The sequence below is a fragment of the Glycine soja genome, chromosome 11 (assembly GCF_004193775.1).
Source record: "Glycine soja cultivar W05 chromosome 11, ASM419377v2, whole genome shotgun sequence".
Classification (NCBI taxonomy): domain Eukaryota; kingdom Viridiplantae; phylum Streptophyta; class Magnoliopsida; order Fabales; family Fabaceae; genus Glycine; species Glycine soja.
This window is the reverse complement of record NC_041012.1, coordinates 7,181,394-7,206,167: the sequence shown is the minus strand read 5'-3', so window position 1 is coordinate 7,206,167 and position 24,774 is coordinate 7,181,394. Positions and strand designations below refer to the sequence as shown.

The 24,774-nt window shown below is 33.0% G+C and overlaps 2 protein-coding genes across 2 annotated transcripts; one reads left to right on the top strand and one right to left on the bottom strand.

Annotated features, from left to right (window-relative positions):
* Positions 1-1,608: 1,608 nt before the first annotated feature.
* LOC114376340 (isoleucine--tRNA ligase, cytoplasmic-like) lies at positions 1,609-17,421 on the top strand. The gene is made up of 27 exons (XM_028334426.1): positions 1,609-2,247; positions 2,339-2,404; positions 2,730-2,873; positions 3,423-3,649; positions 3,748-3,913; positions 4,280-4,390; positions 4,903-5,000; positions 5,718-5,796; positions 6,793-6,951; positions 8,363-8,443; positions 8,759-8,892; positions 9,268-9,427; positions 9,559-9,642; positions 9,747-9,959; positions 10,306-10,431; positions 10,549-10,686; positions 11,567-11,670; positions 11,778-11,841; positions 12,511-12,599; positions 12,680-12,821; positions 13,474-13,537; positions 13,691-13,758; positions 14,170-14,292; positions 15,909-15,974; positions 16,703-16,814; positions 16,929-17,020; positions 17,098-17,421. The coding sequence occupies exons 1-27, from the start codon at positions 1,714-1,716 to the stop codon at positions 17,200-17,202; spliced, it is 3,549 nt and encodes a 1,182-aa protein (XP_028190227.1). The 5' UTR covers positions 1,609-1,713; the 3' UTR covers positions 17,203-17,421.
* Positions 17,422-18,480: 1,059 nt separating this feature from the next.
* On the bottom strand, positions 18,481-22,633 carry LOC114376341 (biotin synthase, mitochondrial-like). Its single transcript, XM_028334427.1, has 6 exons — positions 22,195-22,633; positions 21,586-21,765; positions 21,103-21,209; positions 20,662-20,867; positions 19,659-19,798; positions 18,481-18,942 (listed from the first exon to the last, which is right to left on the bottom strand). Exons 1-6 carry the CDS (start codon positions 22,384-22,386, stop codon positions 18,643-18,645), a joined length of 1,125 nt encoding a protein of 374 aa, XP_028190228.1. The 5' UTR covers positions 22,387-22,633; the 3' UTR covers positions 18,481-18,642.
* Positions 22,634-24,774: the final 2,141 nt, after the last annotated feature.

The following is a 24,774-nucleotide window of genomic DNA, read 5'->3' as shown; positions in this document are numbered from 1 at the left end:
TGGCTCCTGCTCTTGTATTTCTGTTCAAAATGGGGACTAGCTTTCAGTGGGTTCATAAGGATTCAAATGTTAAAATCCATCTTAGTACGATGTACATGATTGACGGATCAGGATTTTCCACAGTTGCAATCAGTAAATCACTATCATTGAATGAAAATTGTAGTGTTTATATTTTATCTCAGTAAATCAAATTTAAAATATGTATATGAAATTTGAATAGTTCAATCTTTATCTGGGGATGATTCATGAATGCGTGATTATAGGAATTCTGTTTTCCATGATTGACAGTTGTATTTTTTTTAACCAAAATGGTGCAAATTTTTTTCATAAATTACCACAGATTTTAAAAAATTTATGAAAATAGATAAATCATGTCTCAAAAGATGATTTTAACATGAAAAAAAATCCTCCTTTGAGAGATGATTTCACCTTTTCAGCTGTATTTTTTAAAATAATTGTGTTAGCTAAAAGTTGTGACAAATTACTTCTTTAACAGTCACAAAATGAATATTTGTTTATTTCTTATGTTATAAAGTAATTTATGACCGTTTCAAAAGTATTTGTGACAGTTTTTAATTGTCACTTTTGTATAAAAAATAAAAATAAAATAAGTGAAATTGTTTTTCAAAACACGAGTATTTCATGTTGAAATCGTCATTTGAATAACAATTTATCTATTTTCATAATTTTTTAAAAATCTATTCATTTTCATAATTTATGAATAAAATTATACTCCAAACTTTTTACATATTTGACAAATTAATTGCTCAAATCACATCTATATCATTCATTTTTCAAAAAAATAAAAATAAAATTTAGATAGACAATTGGATCAACTTTAAAACAACTTGCATGGTGTGTTTGCAATGTTACATCATGATCTTTAGGAGGCCTATAAACAAACACACATAACTACATTAAACGTGGTTAAGTAAAAAGGACAAAAATAAGATAATCTTAAATACTATTTGGTTATGAAATCTATATAGTGCACTCGCTCAATATTAGGATAAAATAATTTTATATTGTCATTCAATTATAAATTATTATTTAAATTATTTTAAAATAATTAATTTAAAAATCAACAAATTTATCATATATATACATGATTGATTTTTATTGTATGACCCTGTAAAATTTTTACACTCTTAATGCATAACTTTTTTTTCTCATATACTTATGCAACAATTAGACTCTTACTTTTCTTTTTATCTCTTTTCTTTGATCAAATATATACTTTAATAGGAAGTCATTTTATTTTAGCAGGTTAAATGTGGTTACTATAATTATTAAAATATTTTCTTAGTCTTTAGGAACCGAACCCAGTCACTACCAAACCTACTTATGCAACAATTACAGATTAGACTTTTTTTTTTCTCTTTTCTTTGTCAAAATGTATACTTTGATAGGAATGCTATTAAAAAATTTATTTTGTCTCTTGAAACAAAAAGTATGATTGAAAAGATAACCTTAGAAAAAGGGTTGTCAAATTAATTCAATCCTAACTTTTTTTCTCATATACTTATGCAACAATTAGACTCTTACTTTTCTTTTTATCTCTTTTCTTTGACCACCCTATACAATTACATTACAGTACAGGTTGAATAGACTTAATTACCGTCACTGTTACATAAACCCTGATTCCATTTCCTGGCAACACTAGCTAGCAGTTTACTTGACGCCGCAAAGCAACGAAATCTCTCGCTCTCTCTGATGGACGACGTTTGCGAAGGCAAGGACTTCACGTTTCCGAAGCAGGAGGAGAAGATTCTGGACTTCTGGTCCCAAATCGACGCATTCCACACTCAGCTATCTCTGACGCAAGACAAGCCGGAGTACATCTTCTACGATGGCCCTCCCTTCGCCACCGGCCTCCCTCACTACGGTCACATCCTCGCCGGCACAATCAAGGACATCGTCACGCGCTACCAGTCCATGACCGGCCATCACGTCACGCGCCGCTTCGGCTGGGATTGCCACGGCCTCCCCGTCGAGAACGAGATCGACAAGAAGCTTGGCATCAAAAAGCGCGAGGACATCCTCAAGCTCGGAATCGACAAGTACAACGAGGAGTGCCGCGCCATCGTCACGCGCTACGTCTCTGAGTGGGAGACCGTCATCACGCGCACCGGAAGGTGGATCGACTTTAAGAAAGATTACAAAACCATGGACCTCAACTTCATGGAGTCCGTCTGGTGGGTTTTCGCCCAGCTGTTCAAGAAAAAACTTGTCTATAAAGGTTTCAAGGTAGTATTCGTCACGCTTCAATTTCTCATTTCGTTTGTCTTGCATCTTTTCTGTTCCGTTATAACACAATGGCTGCATTTTGTTGTTCTAGGTCATGCCGTATAGCACTGGCTGCAAAACGCCGCTCTCTAATTTTGAGGCTGGTCAGAATTATAAGGTTAGTGGTGATTACATGCAATGCAATGCAATGCAATCAATTTACCTTACTAGTTTCTCTGTTTGGATGAACTTCTTCATTAAGTAAATAATGAGAAGGGAAAATGAATTGAGTTTCTGTTGTCAGCTAAAATTAACTTATGCATATTAGGTTTTAGAGAAGTTAGATGAGGGAACTTCTATAAAGGTTCAAGTGCATAAGTTGATTTTAATTCATTTTTATTCTTCATCTATAACTAATGTTTGGAGTTTTTTTTTCCAAACAGAACCCTATTCTATGTTGTTGCAATTGTATCTACTTCTGAAATTCCATGTTGTTGGCACAGGATGTATCTGATCCTGAAGTATTTATCACGTTTCCAGTCGTGGGTGATCAGGATGATGCATCTTTTGTAGCATGGACAACGACTCCATGGACTCTTCCTAGCAATCTTGCACTGTGCATCAATGCCAATTTTACCTATGTGAAGGTCGGTTGGTAATAGCATATGTGGAACTAAAGAGGCTGCTCATTTTACCTTTCAAGCTTTTTTTAATTGTATTGGAGTTGGAGCATACTTTTGTATATGTATATATAGAAACAAAGTGGAATTAAGTTGCTAGCATGGAAAGTTCTGCTGGAACTGGAGCCTGGATAACAGAGTACTTTTACCTACTATTATTTCACAACTCTTTTTGAGTAGTAGGAAGATTTTGATTGCAATGTTTGAGTATGCCTTTGCCTTGAATGATTAGCTGTTCTATTCCTGTAATAAAACTTATGTTGCCATAACTAAGTATCTTTAATGGTGAAGAACTTATGCATGAAATAATGGTAAGGAAAAAGGTGTTAGAAAGAAGTGTGCATTTGATTTTACACTAGCTAGTGCCATACATTTACTTATATTATTGGTGACTGAATGAAAACACATTTGGTTGAGCACACACATCGTTTGGTGCACACACTCATATTCTTTTGACTATTTTTTTTGCTATTTTCTTGTTACTTGAACTCTAATTTTTGGAGCTGATGAAATCAGGTTCGCAATAAGTACTCTGGTAAAGTTTATATTGTTGCTGAATCTCGTCTGTCTGCAATCCATAACCCTAAGGAGAAGCCCAAAGAAGCTGTTGTTAATAGTTCAAATAATGTTCCTAAAAATATAAATGCAAAAACCAAGGGAGCTTCAGGTGGAAAAACTGAAAATGTGTTGGATTCTTTTGAAGTGCTGGAGAAATTCTCAGGGGCAACATTAGTGGGGACAAAGTGAGCACCTTATATTTTCCGTTTCGAGACTTTCTAATGACAATTTGCATATGGGATTTCATTGAGTATTGAAACTGACAAGATAACATGTTCTGCAGGTATGAACCATTATTTGATTACTTCAAGGAGTTATCTGATACAGCTTTTAGAATTGTTGCCGACAATTATGTTACCGACGATAGTGGTACTGGTGTTGTCCATTGTGCCCCTGCTTTTGGTGAAGATGATTTCCGTGTTTGCATTGATAATCAAATTCTTAGCAAGGTGTGTACTTTTAGGAACTTAATTGATTTTTATTTTTCCCTACTGAAATGCTAGAGGCACAATTCTTTGCCGTGTGTAGTTGGAATAAATATTCCAAATCATCGACTTGCATGCCTTCATATGTTTATTTTTCCTCTGTCCCTCGGGAAGATTAATTCATGTTGATGCATTTTCTATTGATCTCCTATGTCCATTTTTCCCATTGCAATGCTGCATCTTTTATGATGACTTTCCTCTTTGATACTTAATTGTACTGGCAACCTTGGTGACAGCACACAACTTCTGAGATTTTCCTTTCTTGTCTATTTATTTATTGTTGGATTCCTTACCTTCCTAATATGGTTACTGAAATATGTTGGCCTGTAGGATAAATTAACTGTAGCTGTTGATGATGATGGCTGCTTTACTGAAAAAATCACTGACTTTAGTGGGTGCTACATCAAACATGCTGACAAAGATATCATTGAAGCTGTAAAGGTATGCTCCATATATCTATAATTATGAGAAGCCATTAGCCCATTACTAATTTGGAATCATTTATGGTGATGTTTATTTGAATGATTAACCAAGTTTCTAATGTGACTGAGTGGAACTCTTTTTCTTTTCCCAAATAGGTTTGTCACTAAATTCTAGTTGGGACAGAAATGCCCCCTTTTTTTTTAGACTTCGACTATAAACTTATTTGGAGGAGTGCACAAAGATTAAAAAAGAGAAAATGCTCGGTGTTTTTGGCTGGGAGTGCACGTGGGCATAAAAGATAAACTTGATACTGAATACAGCAATTCTCTTCCACTCCTCCTTCTGCTTGTCTTCTAAAGGAACCCTTTTACCAGATTGTCCAAGTTACTAAGTATCTAAAGTAGAGCTTAAGTTGAGAACATTTGATAGAAGTTAATTTTATTATGTCTTGGGTGAATTGTGCTCATCTTAAAACTTCGTTTTAATTGGATTTGCTTAGTTATTTTATTTTCCTCTTCATCTTTCCTTAGGCAAAGGGTAGACTGGTTAAATCTGGAGCTTTTACACATTCTTATCCATTCTGCTGGAGATCTCAGACCCCTCTTATTTACAGAGCTGTTCCAAGCTGGTAAGCATGTTTGACCAAGATTTTAACTTTTCTCATAAAAAATGGTATATTAGCTATGGTTTTTCTTTTTATCAGCATATTAGCTATGGTTTATTTTAATTTTCTGATCACATCAGTATTAATCATTTCATGTAAACATGGATTGTAAGTGCTCGTGTGCTGAGTTTCTTTGATTTCCTTTTGAATAGAATCTGATATTGAAAATATAGATCATTCTTAGCATCCAATTGCAAGGTATGAGACTTGAGTCTTGATTTGAAAGTATGGGATTCTAGTGGGTGGGGTTTATAGGGTCTTGGGCTCTCCAACTACAACTAGCTTTTTAGTGCATTAATAGACAGAGAATGCAGGTTTGTCTGTGACTTTCAGTGGTGTTAAAAAGCCTTGTGGTAGTTGCTGCATGAGACTGCACTAAATGTCTTCATAACTTCCTTTAGCAGCTCAGTAATATTGTCTCTGAATTTCTCTGAGAGGATAACCAAGTTGCAGAAATTTCATAGTAGCTTTTGTAAATAATAGCTTGCCCTAAATATACCATCTTCATTGTAATTTTTGTTTTCAGAACAAAAATATTAAGGTTTTTCTATTCTTGCATATTGTTTTAAGAAGTGAAACTCTTCTTTTGAATAAATACTACAGTCTTTTTGTCAATAATGATAATATGCATTTCTACAATCAAGATCCTGGTTTTTCTTTTGATGCATGCTTAATATGTAGGTTTGTTAGAGTGGAGTCGTTGAAAGAGAAATTGTTGGAAAACAATAAGAAGACCTACTGGGTCCCTGATTTTGTCAAGGTACATAGCGTCTTCCTTAACACATCACGGATTTGTCTTTAAACTTTTGTTTATTATTATCTGATTTGTTTTTTTCTCTTCCCTTTTGCTTCCAGAGTTGGCCAATGTGGGCATAAAGGAATAAATTGTTTCTATAAGCACTTTGGTCATTTATTTTCTTTATTGAACATGTCAATATATTATTGATTGGGAGCCTTTGTTAATAATTGAGAATGGATGAATATGTGCTGTGATTAACTTATTAAATATTTGTTACTATTGAGAAAAACCCAAGTCCCACGTTGGCTGGAGTAGAGATAAGGCCAAGATAGAGTATATAAATGGGGGGCAACCCTCACCCTATGAGCTAGCTTTTGGGGTTGAATTAGGCCTAAATCCACATTCTAAGATAGTATCAGAGTATATCCTAGATCCATTCAAAGGATCACCTACCATGTTATTCACGCACTAAGCCCAAAAGTGCTGGTGTGAGGGGTGTATTGGAAAAAACCCAAGTCCCACATTGGCTAGAGATGAGGCCAAGATAGAGTATATAAGTTGGGGGGCAACCCTCACCATATGAGCTAGCTTTTGGGGTTGAATTAGACTCAAACCCACATTCTTAAGAGTTACACAGGGGAAGAATACAATAACAATATGAGGACAGCATCATCCTAATGAGAGAAACTGTGAGAAAGTAGTGAGCCAATGATGTGCAAAAATGTAGAAAAGATATCTCAATTCTGGAAATTCCCATGAAATATGTAGTCACACAATGCCTAAAGATGACCATGAACACAACCCTATCCCATATCATATTCAGGGGGCAGAAAATGTCACTGGAAATGAATTTTAAATTGACTGCAATCTATATGTTTTTGCAAATCTTTCTATTATTTGCATGTCATAAACACAACCATTTGTCCATGTTCCATAAGGTATCTTCAGGTAAAAATGTCATTGGAAACGAACTTTAAGAATGGTTTAGTAAATCTATCTATTGTTCATGTTTTTCAGGATAAGCGATTTCACAATTGGCTGGAAAATGCAAGAGATTGGGCAATTAGTCGTAGTAGATTTTGGGGGACCCCTCTCCCTATATGGATTAGTGAGGATGAGGAGGAAGTAGTTGTCATAGATTCTGTTGCAAAACTTGAAGAGCTTTCAGGTGTAAAGGTTAGAATCTTTTGTTCACATTTCTGAAAATAAATATATGCATATTTGTCGCTGTAAATTGATTTTGTTTTGCATGAATTCACATATATAACTCATTGCTTATTTTGTTATAGTTTGGTAACATGGAAGGGTGTGATTTTTGTATCTTACTTTATCCAAATATTTTCATTGCAATTCTACACTATTACTCATAAGGTGGGAATGGGATTGTAGAAGTTCTTAGAAGAATGATAAATGGGCATATACTAGCTCCTTTTTGCTTAATTAATTGTACCTTAGTTGCTTCATGAAAATATTTAAAAAAGACTGCACAACCAGTTGGAGAATATAAATTCTAATTTGTTTCCTATTTATATGATATCTTCTTTTCTAGTCTAAACCTCTTCTCGGTGGATATATTAGGTTTTCAATTTAGAGATGTCAAGATAAGTTGACCCAACCCAACCTGACAAAAAAAACATTTTGGGTTGGGCTGAACCCATTTTGAGATTGGATTGAAAATCTCAACCCAACCCAACACGTAGTGGGTTGGGTTGGGTTAGCTTGCCAAAACTTAAAAATACTAAAAATAAATAAAAAAGGTTATAAAAATAAATGATTTATAAATTGACTTACCAAACTAATAAAAAATATAAATAATCCAAATATAAACATAATGTCACAATCACATTGCTGTGACACATGCTTTCTAGAAGCTATTATCTTGAGTTAAATAAATGTAGTGCTAAACTACGTGAAATCCATATTAGCTCACAAAATATTATGTGTAATAAATATTTAACCAAACAATATAAATAAAAGCATTTAACAAAAATAGAATCTCAAGATAATATTTCATGGCCTGTTGGACACTTGGACAATGACACATCACGTTAGATAGGCTTTGACCTGCTAAAGTAGGGTTACCGTAGAGTGTTCCAGACTTCTATTACTTTTCTTTCATTACATTTTCTTGATTTTTTATTGACTGTCAGTGCCTGTATGCTTCATAATTCTGCTGTTTGACTTTGAGCCATATAGTAGTTGTATAAAATAAATATAACTTTGCATGTTGTGACTGGGATGAAATTTTGTCAATTTTGGGCAGTTATATAACATAATCTTACATCATGTATTGAGCAATGGGTGGCTTATGTATAAGGTTGTTGTAGCTTGGAAGTTTCACTTAAAAGCTTTATTTGTTACGTTAATTCCTCCACCATGCATTACGAAAGTGGACATATTACACTTACTATAGTCTATCTTGTGGACATAGTGTACTAATTGACCAAAGTGGCTCTAAATATTCAAGTATGTTTCAACTATTATAGGTTCTGTTTCCAAAATGAATGCTCTATTTGTTTTCTTAGTTCTTATGGATACTTTTGCTAAATGATAAGTATCACTAATCCCATCCTTATGTTTTCTACAGGTGTTTGACCTTCATCGTCACAACATTGATCATATTACAATTAAATCTGACAGTGGCCGTGTACTTCGACGTGTTGATGATGTAAAAATGCTTATTCATAGTTTTTTAGCAATTTTGTTAGTCAATTGTATCATAGTCTCTCATTCATGGTTGTAGTGTATTCATTAATTCTTTCAGGTTGTGAAAATTTAAATGCTATATAGCATTGAAGTTGACCGAAGGATAATTATCACCCCTGACAGAAAATAGTATTAATATATATAGGAAATATTATTGATTATCAAAATCATGTCAACGCCATCATTAATGAATAACTAGAGATGTCTATTATCAGTATTCTAAGAATGAAAAATATGACAGTAGACAGACATTATGGATCCATGTTTTATCTTTCAGGTGTTTGACTGCTGGTTTGAGAGTGGATCCATGCCGTATGCGTATATCCATTATCCTTTTGAAAATGTTGAGCTTTTTGAGAAGAATTTCCCTGGCCATTTTATTGCTGAAGGGCTGGATCAAACACGTGGTTGGTCAGTTCGCAACCTTTTGTAGATTCACCTTTTGCTTTTCTGAACATCTCTTTCATTTGAGTGAACAATTTTTGGGGGGGTTATTCTATTTTTTGTTCAAACTAGAACCAGGGAAGGGGGAACCCCCACTTATTACAAAGTTGGTGGTCACTATGCTTCTAATTACATGTTTGTTATGGTATTCTTATTTCCTCATGATGTTACAGCTTTTATTAGTTATATCTTTTTATCTTGCCAAATCATTTTACAGTTTCAAATTATCTTGTGAAATTATATTCTCTGTTTTGAAATTTTTAGCAATGATTTTGTCCCTAACCTCCACCTCCTTTTCAAATATGGTTGTGTATTTTAGTTTTCCACTTTTCCATTTTCCAGGTTTTATACCCTTATGGTGCTGGCTACTGCTTTATTTGGCAAGCCTGCATTTAGGAATCTAATCTGCAATGGACTAGTCCTGGCCGAAGATGGGAAAAAGATGAGTAAAAGCTTGAAAAATTATCCTTCACCGACGGAAGTTATTAATGATTATGGAGCGGTAAGAACTTTTGGTTTCATAATTTATTTACTTGGGATGTGCAACGTTGTCTTTTCTAATTATGACCATGATTTCAACTTGTGATTTGTATTATAAAAAAATCAGTTATGATGTTCTTGTCTGTTGGATAGGATGCCTTGCGATTGTACCTTATCAACTCACCTGTTGTGCGTGCTGAGCCACTTCGTTTCAAGAAAGAAGGAGTTTATGGTGTTGTCAGTATTATCTATCTAGGTTTTATTTTCATTATCTTTCTAAAAAATTAATTTCATTTTTACTGATCAACTGGTACTTCCATTTTGTTGTGGTGTTCTGACAGGTTAGGGATGTTTTCCTCCCTTGGTATAATGCATATCGGTTCCTTGTTCAAAATGCAAAGAGGGTTGAAGTTGAAGGTCTAGCACCTTTTGTTCCCTTTGATCAGGCCACACTTCTGAACTCAACGAATGTTCTTGATCAATGGATTAACTCAGCCACCCAAAGCCTTATTCATTTTGTCCGACAAGAAATGGATGGTTATCGCCTTTACACAGTCAGTAGTGCTTCTGCTGGTCTTTTTTTGTTGGATAGAAAATGTCTAGATAGAACGAGGAATATTAATATAATCTCTGGTGTCATTTTTTTAAGTCATTGCTTTTACATTTAGATTCATTTACTTCTAAAAGTCCGCAATTTTTCACTTTGCATGATCTCAAATTCACAATTGTTGCTTATGTATAAGATTTACTGCCACTGTTTATGATGCTCAGGTACATCATTTGCCATATTCGGGTATAATTAGTGTAATATATATATATATATATATATATATATTTTGCTGAAAAGTGTAATAGTTAAAGTATACTAAAATGTTACCATTATTAAAAATTATATTGTAGGTGGTTCCTTACCTTCTGAAGTTTCTTGATAACCTTACAAATATTTATGTAAGGTTCAATCGTAAGAGACTTAAAGGTCGTTCTGGGGAAGAAGACTGCAGGATAGCACTATCAACTCTTTACCATGTATGTCTGTGATATCTTTTATCTATACCTTGGTTGGTCACAATATTACCAGAAAAAGATGGTACCTTATGCTAGAGCAGTTGTAGAGTGTAGACTTAATTATATGAACTCTTTCAGGTGCTTTTGTTATCCTGTAAAGTGATGGCTCCTTTTACACCTTTCTTCACTGAGGTGCTCTATCAAAATATGCGAAAAGTTTCTAATGGATCAGAGGAAAGCATACACTATTGCAGTTTTCCTACAGAAGAAGGAAGGGTATATCTTAATTATTCAATATATTCTCTCAGTCCTGTAATTGATACTATAAAATGATTAAAAAACAAAAACATTGTAGTTTCTTGTGCTTATTGTTTGGCAATCTATTATTGATTGCTACATTTACATTATAGTATACATGTTTATTGTATGAAGTGTGCAAAGTTATCTTTGCTTTTAATATACTATTAGATATACATAATTCAGTTTGCTTATTTTTATTGGTTTGTTTCTTCTGGAAACTGACAGATGAACTGGGATTTTGTATTAGATTTTTATTTTTTATTTTTTATAATGCTATACTACAGTACACATGCAAAAGATAAAGTGAAAGTTGAAAACTAACATAGTAGCATATCCTTTTTGCATGATAAGATTCACCTTCGGGTCTGTGTGGGTCACATCAATATCCTGATCCATGTACAATTCATATGCAGTGTTTGTGCTTGTATTGCTTGAGCATTATCCTTTGTTAAGCCTTTTCTATTTGTTACCTTGCTCTAGAATGATTTCATTTCCTCCATTTTCTTTGTGTTTTATTTTTTTGCAATAGAATTTCTTGTTAAAAGTTTGCAGATAACCCTTTGGATTGGTATAGTTTGTTGAATTTATATTTCATATTTTTTTATTCTCTCTTTTTCTCTTATTTTCAATATATGGTATAAGAAATAGGATTGAATGTAAACTTTCCTGACATATTCTCTATTATGCATCATCCACTACCTCTCCCTCCCCAGAAAGCATAATTGGGTTTTGTGGTGGAAAGTAATTGCATCTTGCAGTTTAACTTAAATACAGGGTCTTGCTTTAGTTGTGATCAAGATATATAGCATTAACCTAATATGCTATCTCTTTCTATTTAACTACATGATTACATCAGAGGGGAGAACGAATTGAGCAGAGTGTTTCAAGGATGATGACAATAATTGATCTAGCCAGAAACATTCGTGAGCGTCACAACAAGCCTCTTAAGACTCCACTAAGGTATATTAGCATAAAAAATGCATACAGACATGTATGTCTAAATTCTAATGTCTGTAAGGACATCAATTGGTTTCATATAAGAATTTTATCATTTCTTGCTACTACAGGGAGATGGTTATAGTTCATCCCGATGCAGACTTCCTTGATGACATAAATGGAAAATTGAAGGAGGTACTTGCTTGATGTGACAAGCTGTAACAGCTGTTACTGTTTTCCCTTTGTGCTTTTTAGTTTTTATTCAGCAGTTTTTTTATGCCAATCAGTTCTTATGATAATAATAACTTTTACCTGATGCTTCTGATAATCAGTTACCCTGCTCACTATATAAGTCTCTCAGAGGTCTGATTAAATTAACTATTAACAATATGATTATTTGTCCATGTTTTCTCTCCACAAAAACAAAACAAAGAGATTAATCCTTCTGCATCTTTGGCCCTTCAATTAAGTTTCTCTCCATTTGATATTTCAAATCAAAATTTTGTTTGTTGCACTCCCAAATGGGACGAAAAAACAAACCTACATGGCACATCATCTGCTTCGTTTATATCCTTTTTTATTGAAGTTGCTTTGATGTTTGTATGTGATTATTGTTGTTTTACATATTCTTTTGTACCTTCTTATTATTCTAACAATTATAATTAGAGCAGTTATTGCCTTTTACCTTCTTTCCCTTTTGTTTTTGTCTCTGCATTGAAGATGTCTTTTCCTCCTGTTTGTCCATATCCCTTGTGTTCCTCTCTTAATGGTTTACTTTGAAAAAATTGCTTGTGTTTTTAGGCTTCGCTATTTATTTTGGCTTCTACTCAATCAAATTGTAAGTGTATTCTATTTGCATTGCAGTATGTGCTGGAGGAACTCAATGTACGATCCCTTGTACCATGTAATGATACTTTAAAATATGCCACTTTACGCGCCGAGCCTGAATTTAGGTATGCATTTTATGACTTTGTGGGAAGTTTGTCCTTTATACCTGTCACACTGTTTAATATTATTCTTTTTTTATTTGCAGTGTTTTAGGCAAAAGACTTGGAAAATCAATGGGCATTGTTGCCAAAGAAATCAAAGCAATGTCACAGGAAAACATTTTGGCTTTTGAGAATGCTGGAGAAGTCGTCATTGCAAATCAATGTTTGAAGCTGACTGATATTAAGGTGCTAATCTTGTGGGGATGATAACTAAGACTCTGTTTTCATTGAGTAGAGCCTTTCCCTTTTTATTAGTTTGCATTGATCTTTACCCAAATAAATAATTAAATAGCACATGTTCTTTATGGTTAGTGTGGAGATGAGGGAAGTCTTATTGAACTTAATGAAGTTTTAGTATTCTCAGAGCTAGGAGTCTGTGATGATGGTATGGGTCTTGTTTGGAGAAGTTAGATGAAAGAACTTCTATAAAAGTTGAAGTGTATAAGTTGATTTTAACTCATGAGAGAAGTTTAGTTCATTTTATTTTCTTATTTTCTTCTCCTATAAGTGCTTATAGATATTATTATTTATCCAAATAGGACCATAGTTATCATAGTTACAATGAATGCTTTCTTGAGTGCCTTCAGTGCCATGTTTTGTTTTCTCTAAAACACAGAATTCTGTTTAACATATATTGTCAAAATTATTCCTTTTAATTTTGTCTGTTCATGATGGTCACTGCAAATAATTTACCTATATAAAGTGACAAGCAGATGTAGTTTTGAATATATAGGCACCTAAAGGGTGATTCTAGAAGCATCCAACTGCCATGGGGTTTTCCCTTAAAGTGTAGACTGTGGACTAGTAAATTAGGACCTTATTCTTTGTTTTTATTCAGGTTCTCCGTGATTTTAAACGACCTGATGGTATGACTGAGAAGGAGGTTGATGCTGCTGGAGATGGTGAGAATCTTTAATAGCTAATGATAACTCCCTTTTCTGCAGTTATAAAAACAACTTATGTTTGAAATGAGCTGATTTCTATGATGTTGTAATTTTCAGTTTTGAATTTATGGCATTTTTTTTTCTTGATGAGCGTCTGTCTTTTTGTTTTAGGTGATGTTCTAGTGATATTGGACTTGCGTCCTGATGAGTCATTGTTTGAGGCTGGTGCTGCTCGAGAGGTAAAATAATTGCCTTGGAAGAAACATCCTAACTAATTCTTTAATGTTTATAAAGTGTATGGAACTACGGATGCAACGTTTATCTAATGTTTTGTTTCCCTATTTAGTTAAGACTTAAGAATTAAGATTATGATTAGCATATAAACAAGAGTTAGTGCTCTTAGTTAAAAACATATCAGCAAATGTAACATCGTAATGGTTAAGAGATTATTATTCATAGTCTCTGTTCTCTCAATCTCCTCCCTTTATACCTAAAACATCATAATTTCAATAGTACATATTATTTTTCCATTTCTTACAATAATGTTACATTTATCATACTTTCATTTAATTTAATATTTTTCACTTACAACTCTTAAGGCCTGAAATTGAGTTAAATCTATTAATTTATTTTAAAATTTTGCTGTACAGATTGTTAATAGGATTCAGAAGTTACGGAAGAAAGTTGCTCTTGACCCAACTGACATGGTGGAGGTTTACTTTGAATCATTAGATGATGACAAATCGGTCTCTCAGAGAGTTTTGCATTCACAGGTAGAGAATTAAGAGATCAATAAATGGCTTTGAAGTTTGAAATACTATGCTTGTGTTTTTTGTGTAAAGCATTGCTGGACAGCTACTTTCTTTTTGCAGATTCATATTCTTATTCTATCAACATGGAAATTGAGAAAGTGAAAAAAACTAATCAAACAAAACTACTGAGCTACCATAAAATAGTTGTTTTTAAAAATAGTCAGAATTTATGTTAGAAATAAAGATCAAAAGATTTAAGTACTTACAGAATAAAATAACATGAAAAGTTATTAATGTCTTGTGGTCCATTTAAACACCCAAAAACTAGAATTGTCAAAATACTATTTGATATGCAACAACTAAATGTCAAATTTACAACAATTGGGAATCTTTTTATTTTTTTATCCCAAAGAAAAGTGATCTAACATACAAATTCTCAATTTTGAAGCATTCAGGTACAAAACTAAATCATCGAGTATTCAATTAGGAAGCTAAACAACTAAATTTCAAAATTGTAATAACCAAACAATTTTTTTTCCAAATGAATTGCCAAATAGTAAGATGTAAATTCTGTAAAAAAGTCTTGATTTGAAGATGGTGGATAGATAGTATGTTGCTGGTGTGGGGATGGGTTAGACACATGAATGCTAGAATGAAAAAAAAATTGAATTTCAGTGAAAAGAGTCAGGACTTTGTTATCTTGTAAAAACTTGATCAAATTTTTAATCATCTTCTTTTACTTAGATTCACCATTGGAACTCTCTGAGGGCTAAAAGTTTTATGGTACTAACCCAATATGTACAGTGCATTATACAATTTTTTGTATAATGAGTTTATTTATCAACTCTTGGGAGGTGTGTTTGTATGTAAGTGTGAATTTGAGGCTAGTATCATGTAGTTATTCTTGTAGATAAACTAGAATCCACTATATAATTCTGGAGTTCACCACAAAGAAGCAGAAAAAATTTGAAATATAATTCTTAGTTAGAAGATAAACATTATCTTCATTTTACCCTTCTAAAATACTTCATTGTTCTAGAATGTTGGAACTTAGTTTGACCGTAGCTTCCAAAAACTACCATAAACAACCTTTAAAATATTGCACAAACTATAAGAAGCCCAAGAAAACCATACAAAATTAAAATAGAAATTATAATTGAACCCTCTGCTAATCTGTCCTACATGATGGCATGATATTTTTAATCTGAGGGTGAGAGGACCTGATACACAAATTATATACATACACTATGCTCATATTACTAAGAAAAGGCTTTTTTGCATGTCCATTTTATAGCTTTGCTCTTCTCTTCATTATCGGACCCAAGAGTGTGTTTTCCTTCTTGGGTTGGAGGCTTATTTTTTGTGAATAGTTCGAATTCTAGCGGACTAATATCATACTCATTTATAGATACAGACGTGCTAGGCATTTTGTCTTTTACAATGTCTATGTTAAAGAAGCTATTTTTCTCAAAATCTTTTGTACGTAAAAAACATGCATGTGGTTCTTATATGGTGAGTTGCATCATGCATTTTGGGCTGGGTATACTTGAATTCAATTTACAATCTTGGCATCACCTAATTCCTGTACTAATCTCAAATTTGTAATGTGGTTTTCTTTTATCATGTATATTTTGCAGGAATCCTACATCAGAGATGCTATTGGTAGTCAGTTGCTTCCAAATTCTCTAATGCCTGCACATGCAGTAAGTAATTTTGGACCTTATGGGGGATTGGCTGATTTATTATGTTCTATTAACTTGAATGAAGTTGAGCATGTCTTTTTCAATAACAACCAAAGCCTTTTCCCTATAGGTTTTATTGAAAATAATGTGTCTCAACTTTCTGTTCTGTCTTTTGCTACAAAGCTTTTCCCTTGGTGCAAAGGTCAATTCGAATCTTGACAATTAACCCCATCTGATCTTTGGGAAACCTCCCAATTAGTTCTATTGTTTATACGTTAGCATGTGTTCGCTCTATGGTTATTAATGCAATTTGGACAAAATTGTTTTTTGGAATATTTCTTAAACCCTGATATTTGCCTGAATTAAATATTCAAGCAGTAAGTTCAAAATGATTAAACTGAGACCAAATATTATATTTTATACGTAATTTTGTTAGAGTTTAACGATTATGTACTGACGGTGTAAAACTGTTTTACATTGTCATCCAATCATAAATTATCGTTTGAATTATTTTAAGATAATTATTTTAAAAGTCAACAAACTTATCATACATTATGGATTGTGATTGGATGATTGTGTAAAACTTTTTATACTGTTAGTGTATTACCTTTTTTCTCATTTTGTTATCCTATACTTGTCCTGGCTTCCACCTCTCCTTTCCTATCTCATGTTGGTGATATGCTGTAAGCCTCAACAGAAATGTTTTTCTTTATAAATCAGTCATCTTATTATTCTTTGAACAACTGCAGGTTGTCCTTGGCGAAGAGAGGTTCCATGGGATAGCCAGCATGTCATTTGGTATCACTTTGACAAGACCTGCATTGATGTTTAACCAAAAAGCCATTCTTTCACTGTTTACAGGTTTGTTTTCTCTCAGTTAAGCTCATACGCCCTTTGCCAAAACAAGCTGTATTTTGATACCCTTTCATCATCTGTGATTCTTGGTTGCTCCAACTTACTGTTCAGTTGTTACAGGTGATGCAAAAAGTGCATATAAGTTGCAAACTTATCTGCTATCAAGAGATCATTTGAAGTTGAAGTCTGAGTTTCAAGATGGAAATGGAAAGGTTTGATTGAGCTATAGTCCTGTCTTTGTTTTAGTTTTTGGTGGAAATATTCACATTCATTTTATCTCCTGTTGCAGAAAATTGTCGATTCAATTGAACAGCTACCTGCTGTGGAAGTGGTTCTTGGTCAGCATGTCTTTTTCACTGTGGGGGACTATTCCCTTGCTGGAAAATCTGACTGATCATATTTTCCAAGTGTTCCTTTTTGATCTTTTATCCAGTTTGCATGCTATCTGTTTGCAAGATTAGGAATACAGAATATACCCAGGCATGCCTAATTGTAACTTTTGAGCAATTGACTATTCTTTTTTCTGTATAGAGGATCTCACGTCTTATTTTAAAGATAAAGTGTCTTGATTTAATCCTTGATAATCTAAAGTCAATTATTTTGTCACACTCAATTCCTTCTATTGATTTATTTTCTACATTTCAGTTTTCTCAGTTCGATAGTAAGAGGTGCTCCTCGGTTGTCTAATGATATATGGTAGCGCTAATTTAGCTCATGCTGCACTGTTATTGTGTAATATTGCTATTGTTGAACCTATCTTAATCTCAGCGGTACAAAATATCCCATAGTTGCTGTACTAATACGAGATTGCTAGTTTTCATTATTAGAAGAAGGTTCGAAGGGGCGGTTTTATAATACTGTATTTTGACGTAGGAACAGTGTACTAATCCTTAGTTCGACGTCGACTTGGTCTTCAGCATAGTGGCCATTAATAAAAATCAAAAGTAAATTATTTGGTAAAAATGGTTTGAATTATATGTTTGCATGGATATGATATAACCATGGATATATTGGATTGTTTTTTTGTTATGCCGTTAAAATGAAATATTTAGACGTAAAGGGTAATAGACAATTCTTTAACCTATGATGTGTGTGAGACAAATTTATACAGAGAAAATTTATAACGCTAAAAATGTATAACTCAGCGAGCATGTGAATCAGCGTTGGAAAGACCAGCCAGAATGGTCCACGGTGGTTGAGTTTTTTCGTTTTAGTAGAATAGAGGGGAAGTAAGACAGAGAGGTACAAGGGTATAGTTGGGAAGAAGGAAAAAAAACTAAAAAGAAGAAAATTGAGAATCAATCTCATCCATATATTTTTTTATTAATAAATCCAATGGTTGAAAGCTATTTATTTTTTCTTTTGCACCGTAGACTCTGCCTGAGACATGAATCAGGCTGCAGCCGTCTAAACAGAATTGCCAGCAATTTCTGGCGATTGTAAACCACTAAAAATGGCGGCTGCAGAATACCCAAAACTAAAGTCTCTGGCGGTTGCAGACTACAACAAATGTGTTTCACAAATAAATTGATAACGATACTTCAAATTTTAAGAGAGTATTTTGGCAAATCTCCAACCACCACCATGATATTGGAGCATATTTTTAGAATGACGACGCAGAAAACTGTCAACATCTTTTTTACACATTTATTTTAATCTTGAAAAAACCCAGTTAGGGAAAAATCAATAATTTCAATATTTATTTTTAACTGTTGGAGTTTGTGTCTTCAAAGCTGAGATTAGACAAATTCAATGAAACCTAACATCAGTACATGCTAATGAGCAATTAGAGAAGTTGAAGGATCACAGATATTGTTTTGAAACCGTTGACAACTCAACTAGAAGAAGCTGCTTCCTTATAATCTTCTGTCACACTAGTTTCACCTTCATGTAAGCTTGGAGCTTTTGGGAGAAGTCCAAGAACTTTAAACATGAGTTGATCAGCATCAAAATCATTGTTAGGAGTAGTGAGAAGCTTTTCACCAGTGAATATAGAATTTGCACCAGCAAGAAAGCACAATGCCTGCTCAGGCATGGAGAATCGAACTCTGCCAGCTGATAACCTGACCATTGCTTTTGGCATTACGATACGTGCAGTTGCTATCATGCGAATCATCTCCCATATTTCAACAGGCTGAAAAATATTTGTAGATAAGTTAATAGACAATTCAAAACATGTAACAACGTAGCAGTAATTTGTGTAAACTTGCATACACAGTCAATAAGTTTGAAGCAATTCCTGATGCTACCAGTCCAAACATAAAAGCAAGCAAAATAGCTACATTCAACATCGATGCTTGTTATTTAATATTATTAATGGGCAATTACATCCTACACAAGATACAAATATAGTCATTAAGATGCTTAAAGGTTAGGGGAAGATGACAGAATGAAAATCCTAATAAACAATATCTGATAAAACCACATAAAAAAAATGCATACACCCTTGCTTCTGTCATAAACCTGAGAATAACACGATTTGTCACCTTCCATCAGATTAATTAGGTTTCACCTCCTCTTTTACATCATTATCATTCAAACCACACAAGATAATTGTTATCTATCAATTTTACTACACTAACCCGCTCCCTACTAGTCACCTCATCACATAAATTTTACAATTTGGATTCCAGTAATAAAATATTAGCTACTATCTTCACATTTCTGAAATGCACTACATAAAAGGTGTCTCCAGAAAGGTTAATTTCGTAACTCAACATTTTAAAATCAGACCCTTTTGTCCTCCTGAGTCAACTATCAGACTGAATAAAAAATTAAGATCCATTAAGATGGCTGACATTTCTTTGCTAATAGTTCAGTTAAACAATTCAAGTGGTTTATTGAACTCACCTTCTGATCCTCAAGAGGGGTTCCCTTTACAGCAACAAGTGCATTAATAGGAACACTCTCTGGATGGGTGGGAAGTGTTGACAATGTATGTAACAAACCTACACGATCCTCCTCTGCTTCTCCAAGCCCTATAATTCCTCCTGTAAATAATTTTCAGTTGGTCAGACTATTGTAAGAAAAATAACCCTCCCCATTGCAATGAGATATTTTCTTGAGTAATGGAATGGCTCAATTATAAGAACTGGTGAATAGAATGAGACCTTGAACAATCATTGTTTAGGTTGAAGTGAAAAGATAAACAATAGTAATTCAGGTTAGTTTTAAATAGATACAAAGCAAACTTTGGATTTGATAGCTGGCGATGTCATGGCTGAGTCTTCAAATAAATATTGTTCATCCATAAGATGCTATAAGGGAAGTGATAGAAATTATGCCATAAAAGATATTTAATGAATTCAAGTCCGTTAGACATCATTATACTGCTGTGAATCTCTTTTCTCAAGTAACTATGATGTTACCAAAGTAAACAAAATACTGTAACAAAAATTCTTAAGCCACTTAGATTTGATTTGCCTCTTACACAATTAATCTATAAATAGATAAAATATGTATCATTTCAAATTTTACAAATTCCAAGCTAACATTTTGAATTTTTTTATTTCCAAAAGCAATCCATTCAAAACATAATTCTCACTTTCATGTAAATAAGATTTATACCATTTATCAAGACTAAGTTGTCAAGTCCGGCTAGTATTTAACCAATAACTTTATATTACTCGGTTCAGAGCAAAGGAAAACAATGAAAGAAGAGTTCATAACAAATTAAATCTACATATTATGATTCTGGAATAAAGAAAGAATAACTGCTTATGAATAAAATGGAGGAGCTTCTACTAATCTAGGAAAGATTTTACAAACACTAGTATATTCATCTCGATGAACTTGACTGTAAGTCACAGCAAATTACTAATAAGTTTCATTGTATTTTAAGCAATATAATTACCAGAACAAACATTGATCCCTGCATCACGAACAAACTCAAGGGTTTGAAGACGCTCATCATAAGTCCTTGTTGTGATGATGTTTGGATAATACTCCCTTGAAGTGTCAAGATTGTGATTATAGGCAGTGAGACCTGCCTTCTTGAGTTCAACAGCCTGCTGTTTCTCCAGCATGCCAAGGGTGCAACAAACCTCCATTCCCATGTCCCTAGAATAAGACAGATAGCCTAAGTGTTATCATTTTTAATGAAAAAATAAAGTGTATTTCACTTGAAACTTGAAAGGTAATAAATAAAACATTCAGCATACTTTTCAGTCACCGCCAAACTTTTACTATGTATTTAACAAACAAAATTCAAATAAGAAGACTTATTGGCCTAGACTCGACAGCTCATTGTGTAGTACTTGATAAATCTGACAAAAATAAAATGATGTTGCATTACCTTATGTCTTTCACATATTCAAGGATCTGGTTGAAGTTGGTCTTTCTTCCCAGTGTATCCCTCCATGCAGCACCCATACAAAAGCGAGTGCTCCCAGCCTCTTTTGCCTACAGAAAAGGAGTCTCCATTCAAGAAAAAACCATAGCAACAAGCAACAAGATGCTGATAACAAAAACTAACAATACTAATAACTAACATTTGTCATAAAAAATAAAAAAGCAACAAGATGCTTGGTTTTTTTTTTTCTTCTTTGGATAAAATAAGATTCCCGACATCTAAATTAAGCTACATTTCTTAATTTGAATAAAAAGATATACGATGCTTAAGTTAGGAAATGTTTGAAATGAACACATAACCATTCCACGATGTCACTCAAGAGGCAGATTCAAGTTTTCCAGAGATTAATAATGACATCACTAGGCCAAATGCTATAAAAGCACACTACCTCTAAACTGATTATCTGAAGAAGAAAAAAAAGTGTACCTTCTTTGCAGCCTGTAGAACAGCTTCCTTGTTCATAAGGCGTTGGCCTTTGACTCCTGTATCATACTTAGAGGATTGAGGACAATAGGAACAATCTTCACTGCACCCTCCTGTTTTGATAGACAGAAGAGTACACTGCTGAACTTCCCTGAAGTTATGAGCATGTCTGTGAACTTGAGCCTGATAAACCAAACCACCCCAAAATAGAAACAAAATCTTAGTAATATTACGACAATTATGATCATGCAGCCGTTACATGAGGGTGAAATGTGAGAAACTGGACTTCTTTGAGTGGTCTCATAATGGCCTGATATCAGGCCTAACAACAACTAGTAGGATAGACTCAGGTATCATCTTAACCAACTTCAAAAATTAGTTTATTTTTTCTGATCTGTAGAGACCGGAAGACAGGTACCGAGTGGTCTAAAACAACTCACGCACCTTTAGTTTGAGACAACGGTTGTCCCCCGCCACCACACACACACACACACACATATATATTGTTTTTAGTCATATCACTGATTAATGTGAGATTTCCAACACATTATTTCTAACAAAAAATAATGGCCTTTCCTTATCAACTCAACAATATCTAAAAACAGGAATTACCCCATGGAAGAGAAGATCGAGAATGGGAGAGTCGTAGATGGATTTGACTTGGTCTCGGCTCCAATCGTTTCTGGGTCCTTCTTTGATGGCTCTCTCAGCTTGAATTGCAGCTGCTGAGGCAGAGGAATACGCGTACGAAGAGTGCAACGCCCAAAGGGAGGGTGCTCGGAAAATGGGTCTCGCCAAAAACATGTTTTTGCTTTCGAATTCGAAGTTGGGCAGAGAAACAACAGAGAATGAGTGAGAGATCTGCGAATATAGACACGACAGAGACAACAGACAACAACGGTATTTGTGTTTGGGGTTTGGTTTCGTTTAGCGTTGGGACTTTGAAGTTTATGGTGAGACTGTTTATTTGGCGGCCAAAATCCCTCTACGAAACGAAGTCGCAGAGGGAGCAGTACTAGCTACCTCTTCAGTCTTCACCTACTTCACGCAATGCATGATGAACCTAGTAGTACTATTTTATAACAATAAAAATTTTAGTAGATAATAAATAATTCCATAGTAAAAAATTAATATTTAAAATTTAAAAATATTAAATATATTTATTTTTCATGTGTACTTTTTTGAAAAAAAAATATTAAAAAATAAAGGAACTGTATAAAAATTTAACCTTTTCTTTTGACAGTGTCTTAAATCAAGACGTGATGTGAAGTAAAATATTATTTTTATTTTTTGAGTAAATGAAGTAATAAATTATAAACAAACAAAACTATTTTATTTGTCTTTTAAATTTAATGAGTTTTAATATGTTCTTTGAATTTTTTTTATTTCAGTCCATCTTTTCAGTTTTTTGAGTTAATATTTTTGCTTAATATTGTTTTGATTCAATTCAATCATTTAAAGATTTTAATTCAATGTGGTGAGAGAAAAATACTTATATTATGTGTTCTTATAATTCTTAATGAAAATTAATCATCCCTTCCAATAAAGATATTGATAAAAAAAATCTAATTTTATTCATAGTTAAACGTTATTGATTTAAAAGATTTTTTTAATACTTTTAATTATTGTTTAGACCACATATGTTTTTAATAATTATGCTCCAATGATTATTATTAATGATAAGTACTTCTTCTTAATATATTAATATAATTGCATAACCAAAATTTGAACATAATTAATTAAGTTAAATTAATCTCGTAGCATTTACTAGGAATTCAATAATATGGATATAAATTTATGGTAAAATAAAGAGTTAATAATAACACAAACAAAGATAATGGTGTTTTACAGAATCATTTATTTGGATTAAAAAATAACAATCAAAATTTAATAATGTATGAAATAAGAATAACTGACTTGATTTATAAGTATAATATATCATTTTTAATGTTATGTATAACTAATACATAATATTAAAGAAATATAAGATTAATATTAAGGTATATTTTATGAATTATATTTCAAAATAAATAAGATTAATATTAATATAATATCATATATGTCAAATATTATTAATTAAGTTGATAAATATATGCTTGGATATTAATTTCTAAAATCTAAATCCATCAAAATTAGCTTTGAGTCAAAACGGGTTAGTGCTTTAGTGAGATGTAATGAGTCATCAATACTCCTAAATGGAAGTCTTAACATTTAGTCAATGGTGGTGGGTTGTTTATAAGGATTGTTGAGTGTTTAAAATGAAAAACAAAGCAAAAACAAGGTGATTAAAAGTAGTTAATTTGTATGAGTTGTGAAAATTTACGATAACATTTTTTGTTATTCATGAGAGAGAAGATTTATTTTTGGTTATTCATGAGAGAAAAGATTTATGTAAAATTGTGATAGAAGAAGATCAATCTTTATCGAGATTGTGTGAACTTAGTGTGTGTTTAATTTATTGTTTGGAGACCTTCCATGATCATTGAATTAAAAGTTAAATTTATTTATTACTTACAAAATATATATGCAAATATGTGTCCCTTCAACTTAACTTTAAATGAAACACAACACAATTAGACTTCAAAGCCTCAAGGAGCAATTAATCCAAGAGAAATCAACACTCAGCAGGCTCTTTAATCGATTCATGTTGCAGATCATCCAAAAACTGACATATCAAGCACATGCTCTCTTACTCTAGTTAACAAAGATCATTCAAACGAGCTGCAGTTAGTTTGGAGCTTGAAGCAATAGAGACACAAAAGCAACTATACTTTGGTGAGCTTGTGAAGATGAGGGAGGAAGCCATAGAAGATGTAAAAAGGAGATGGATACGGAGGAAGAAGAATCCAGTTATATGTGTTTGACAATGAAGTGCAAAAGAAGTAGCTCTAGTCCAAGACATTTTAGGAAATTTCAGCTGAGACAAAACAAAGTTAGAAGAAAACGTTAGCACAAACAAAGTTAGAAAAACAAACTGACAGTTAAATTAAATTTGATTTTTTCCCTAAAAAAATTGTACTAGAGACTCTATTAGTATTATATTTATTCCCTTTTAAATGCTTTTTTAACTTAATAAATATCGTTATTGTATTTATTTTTCTCACAGTAATGTCTTAACAAATTAGTTAAGGAAAATCAAGTGTATCTTTTTTTTTATTATTAAGATCACTATTTTGCTTGTAAAGTTAGAAT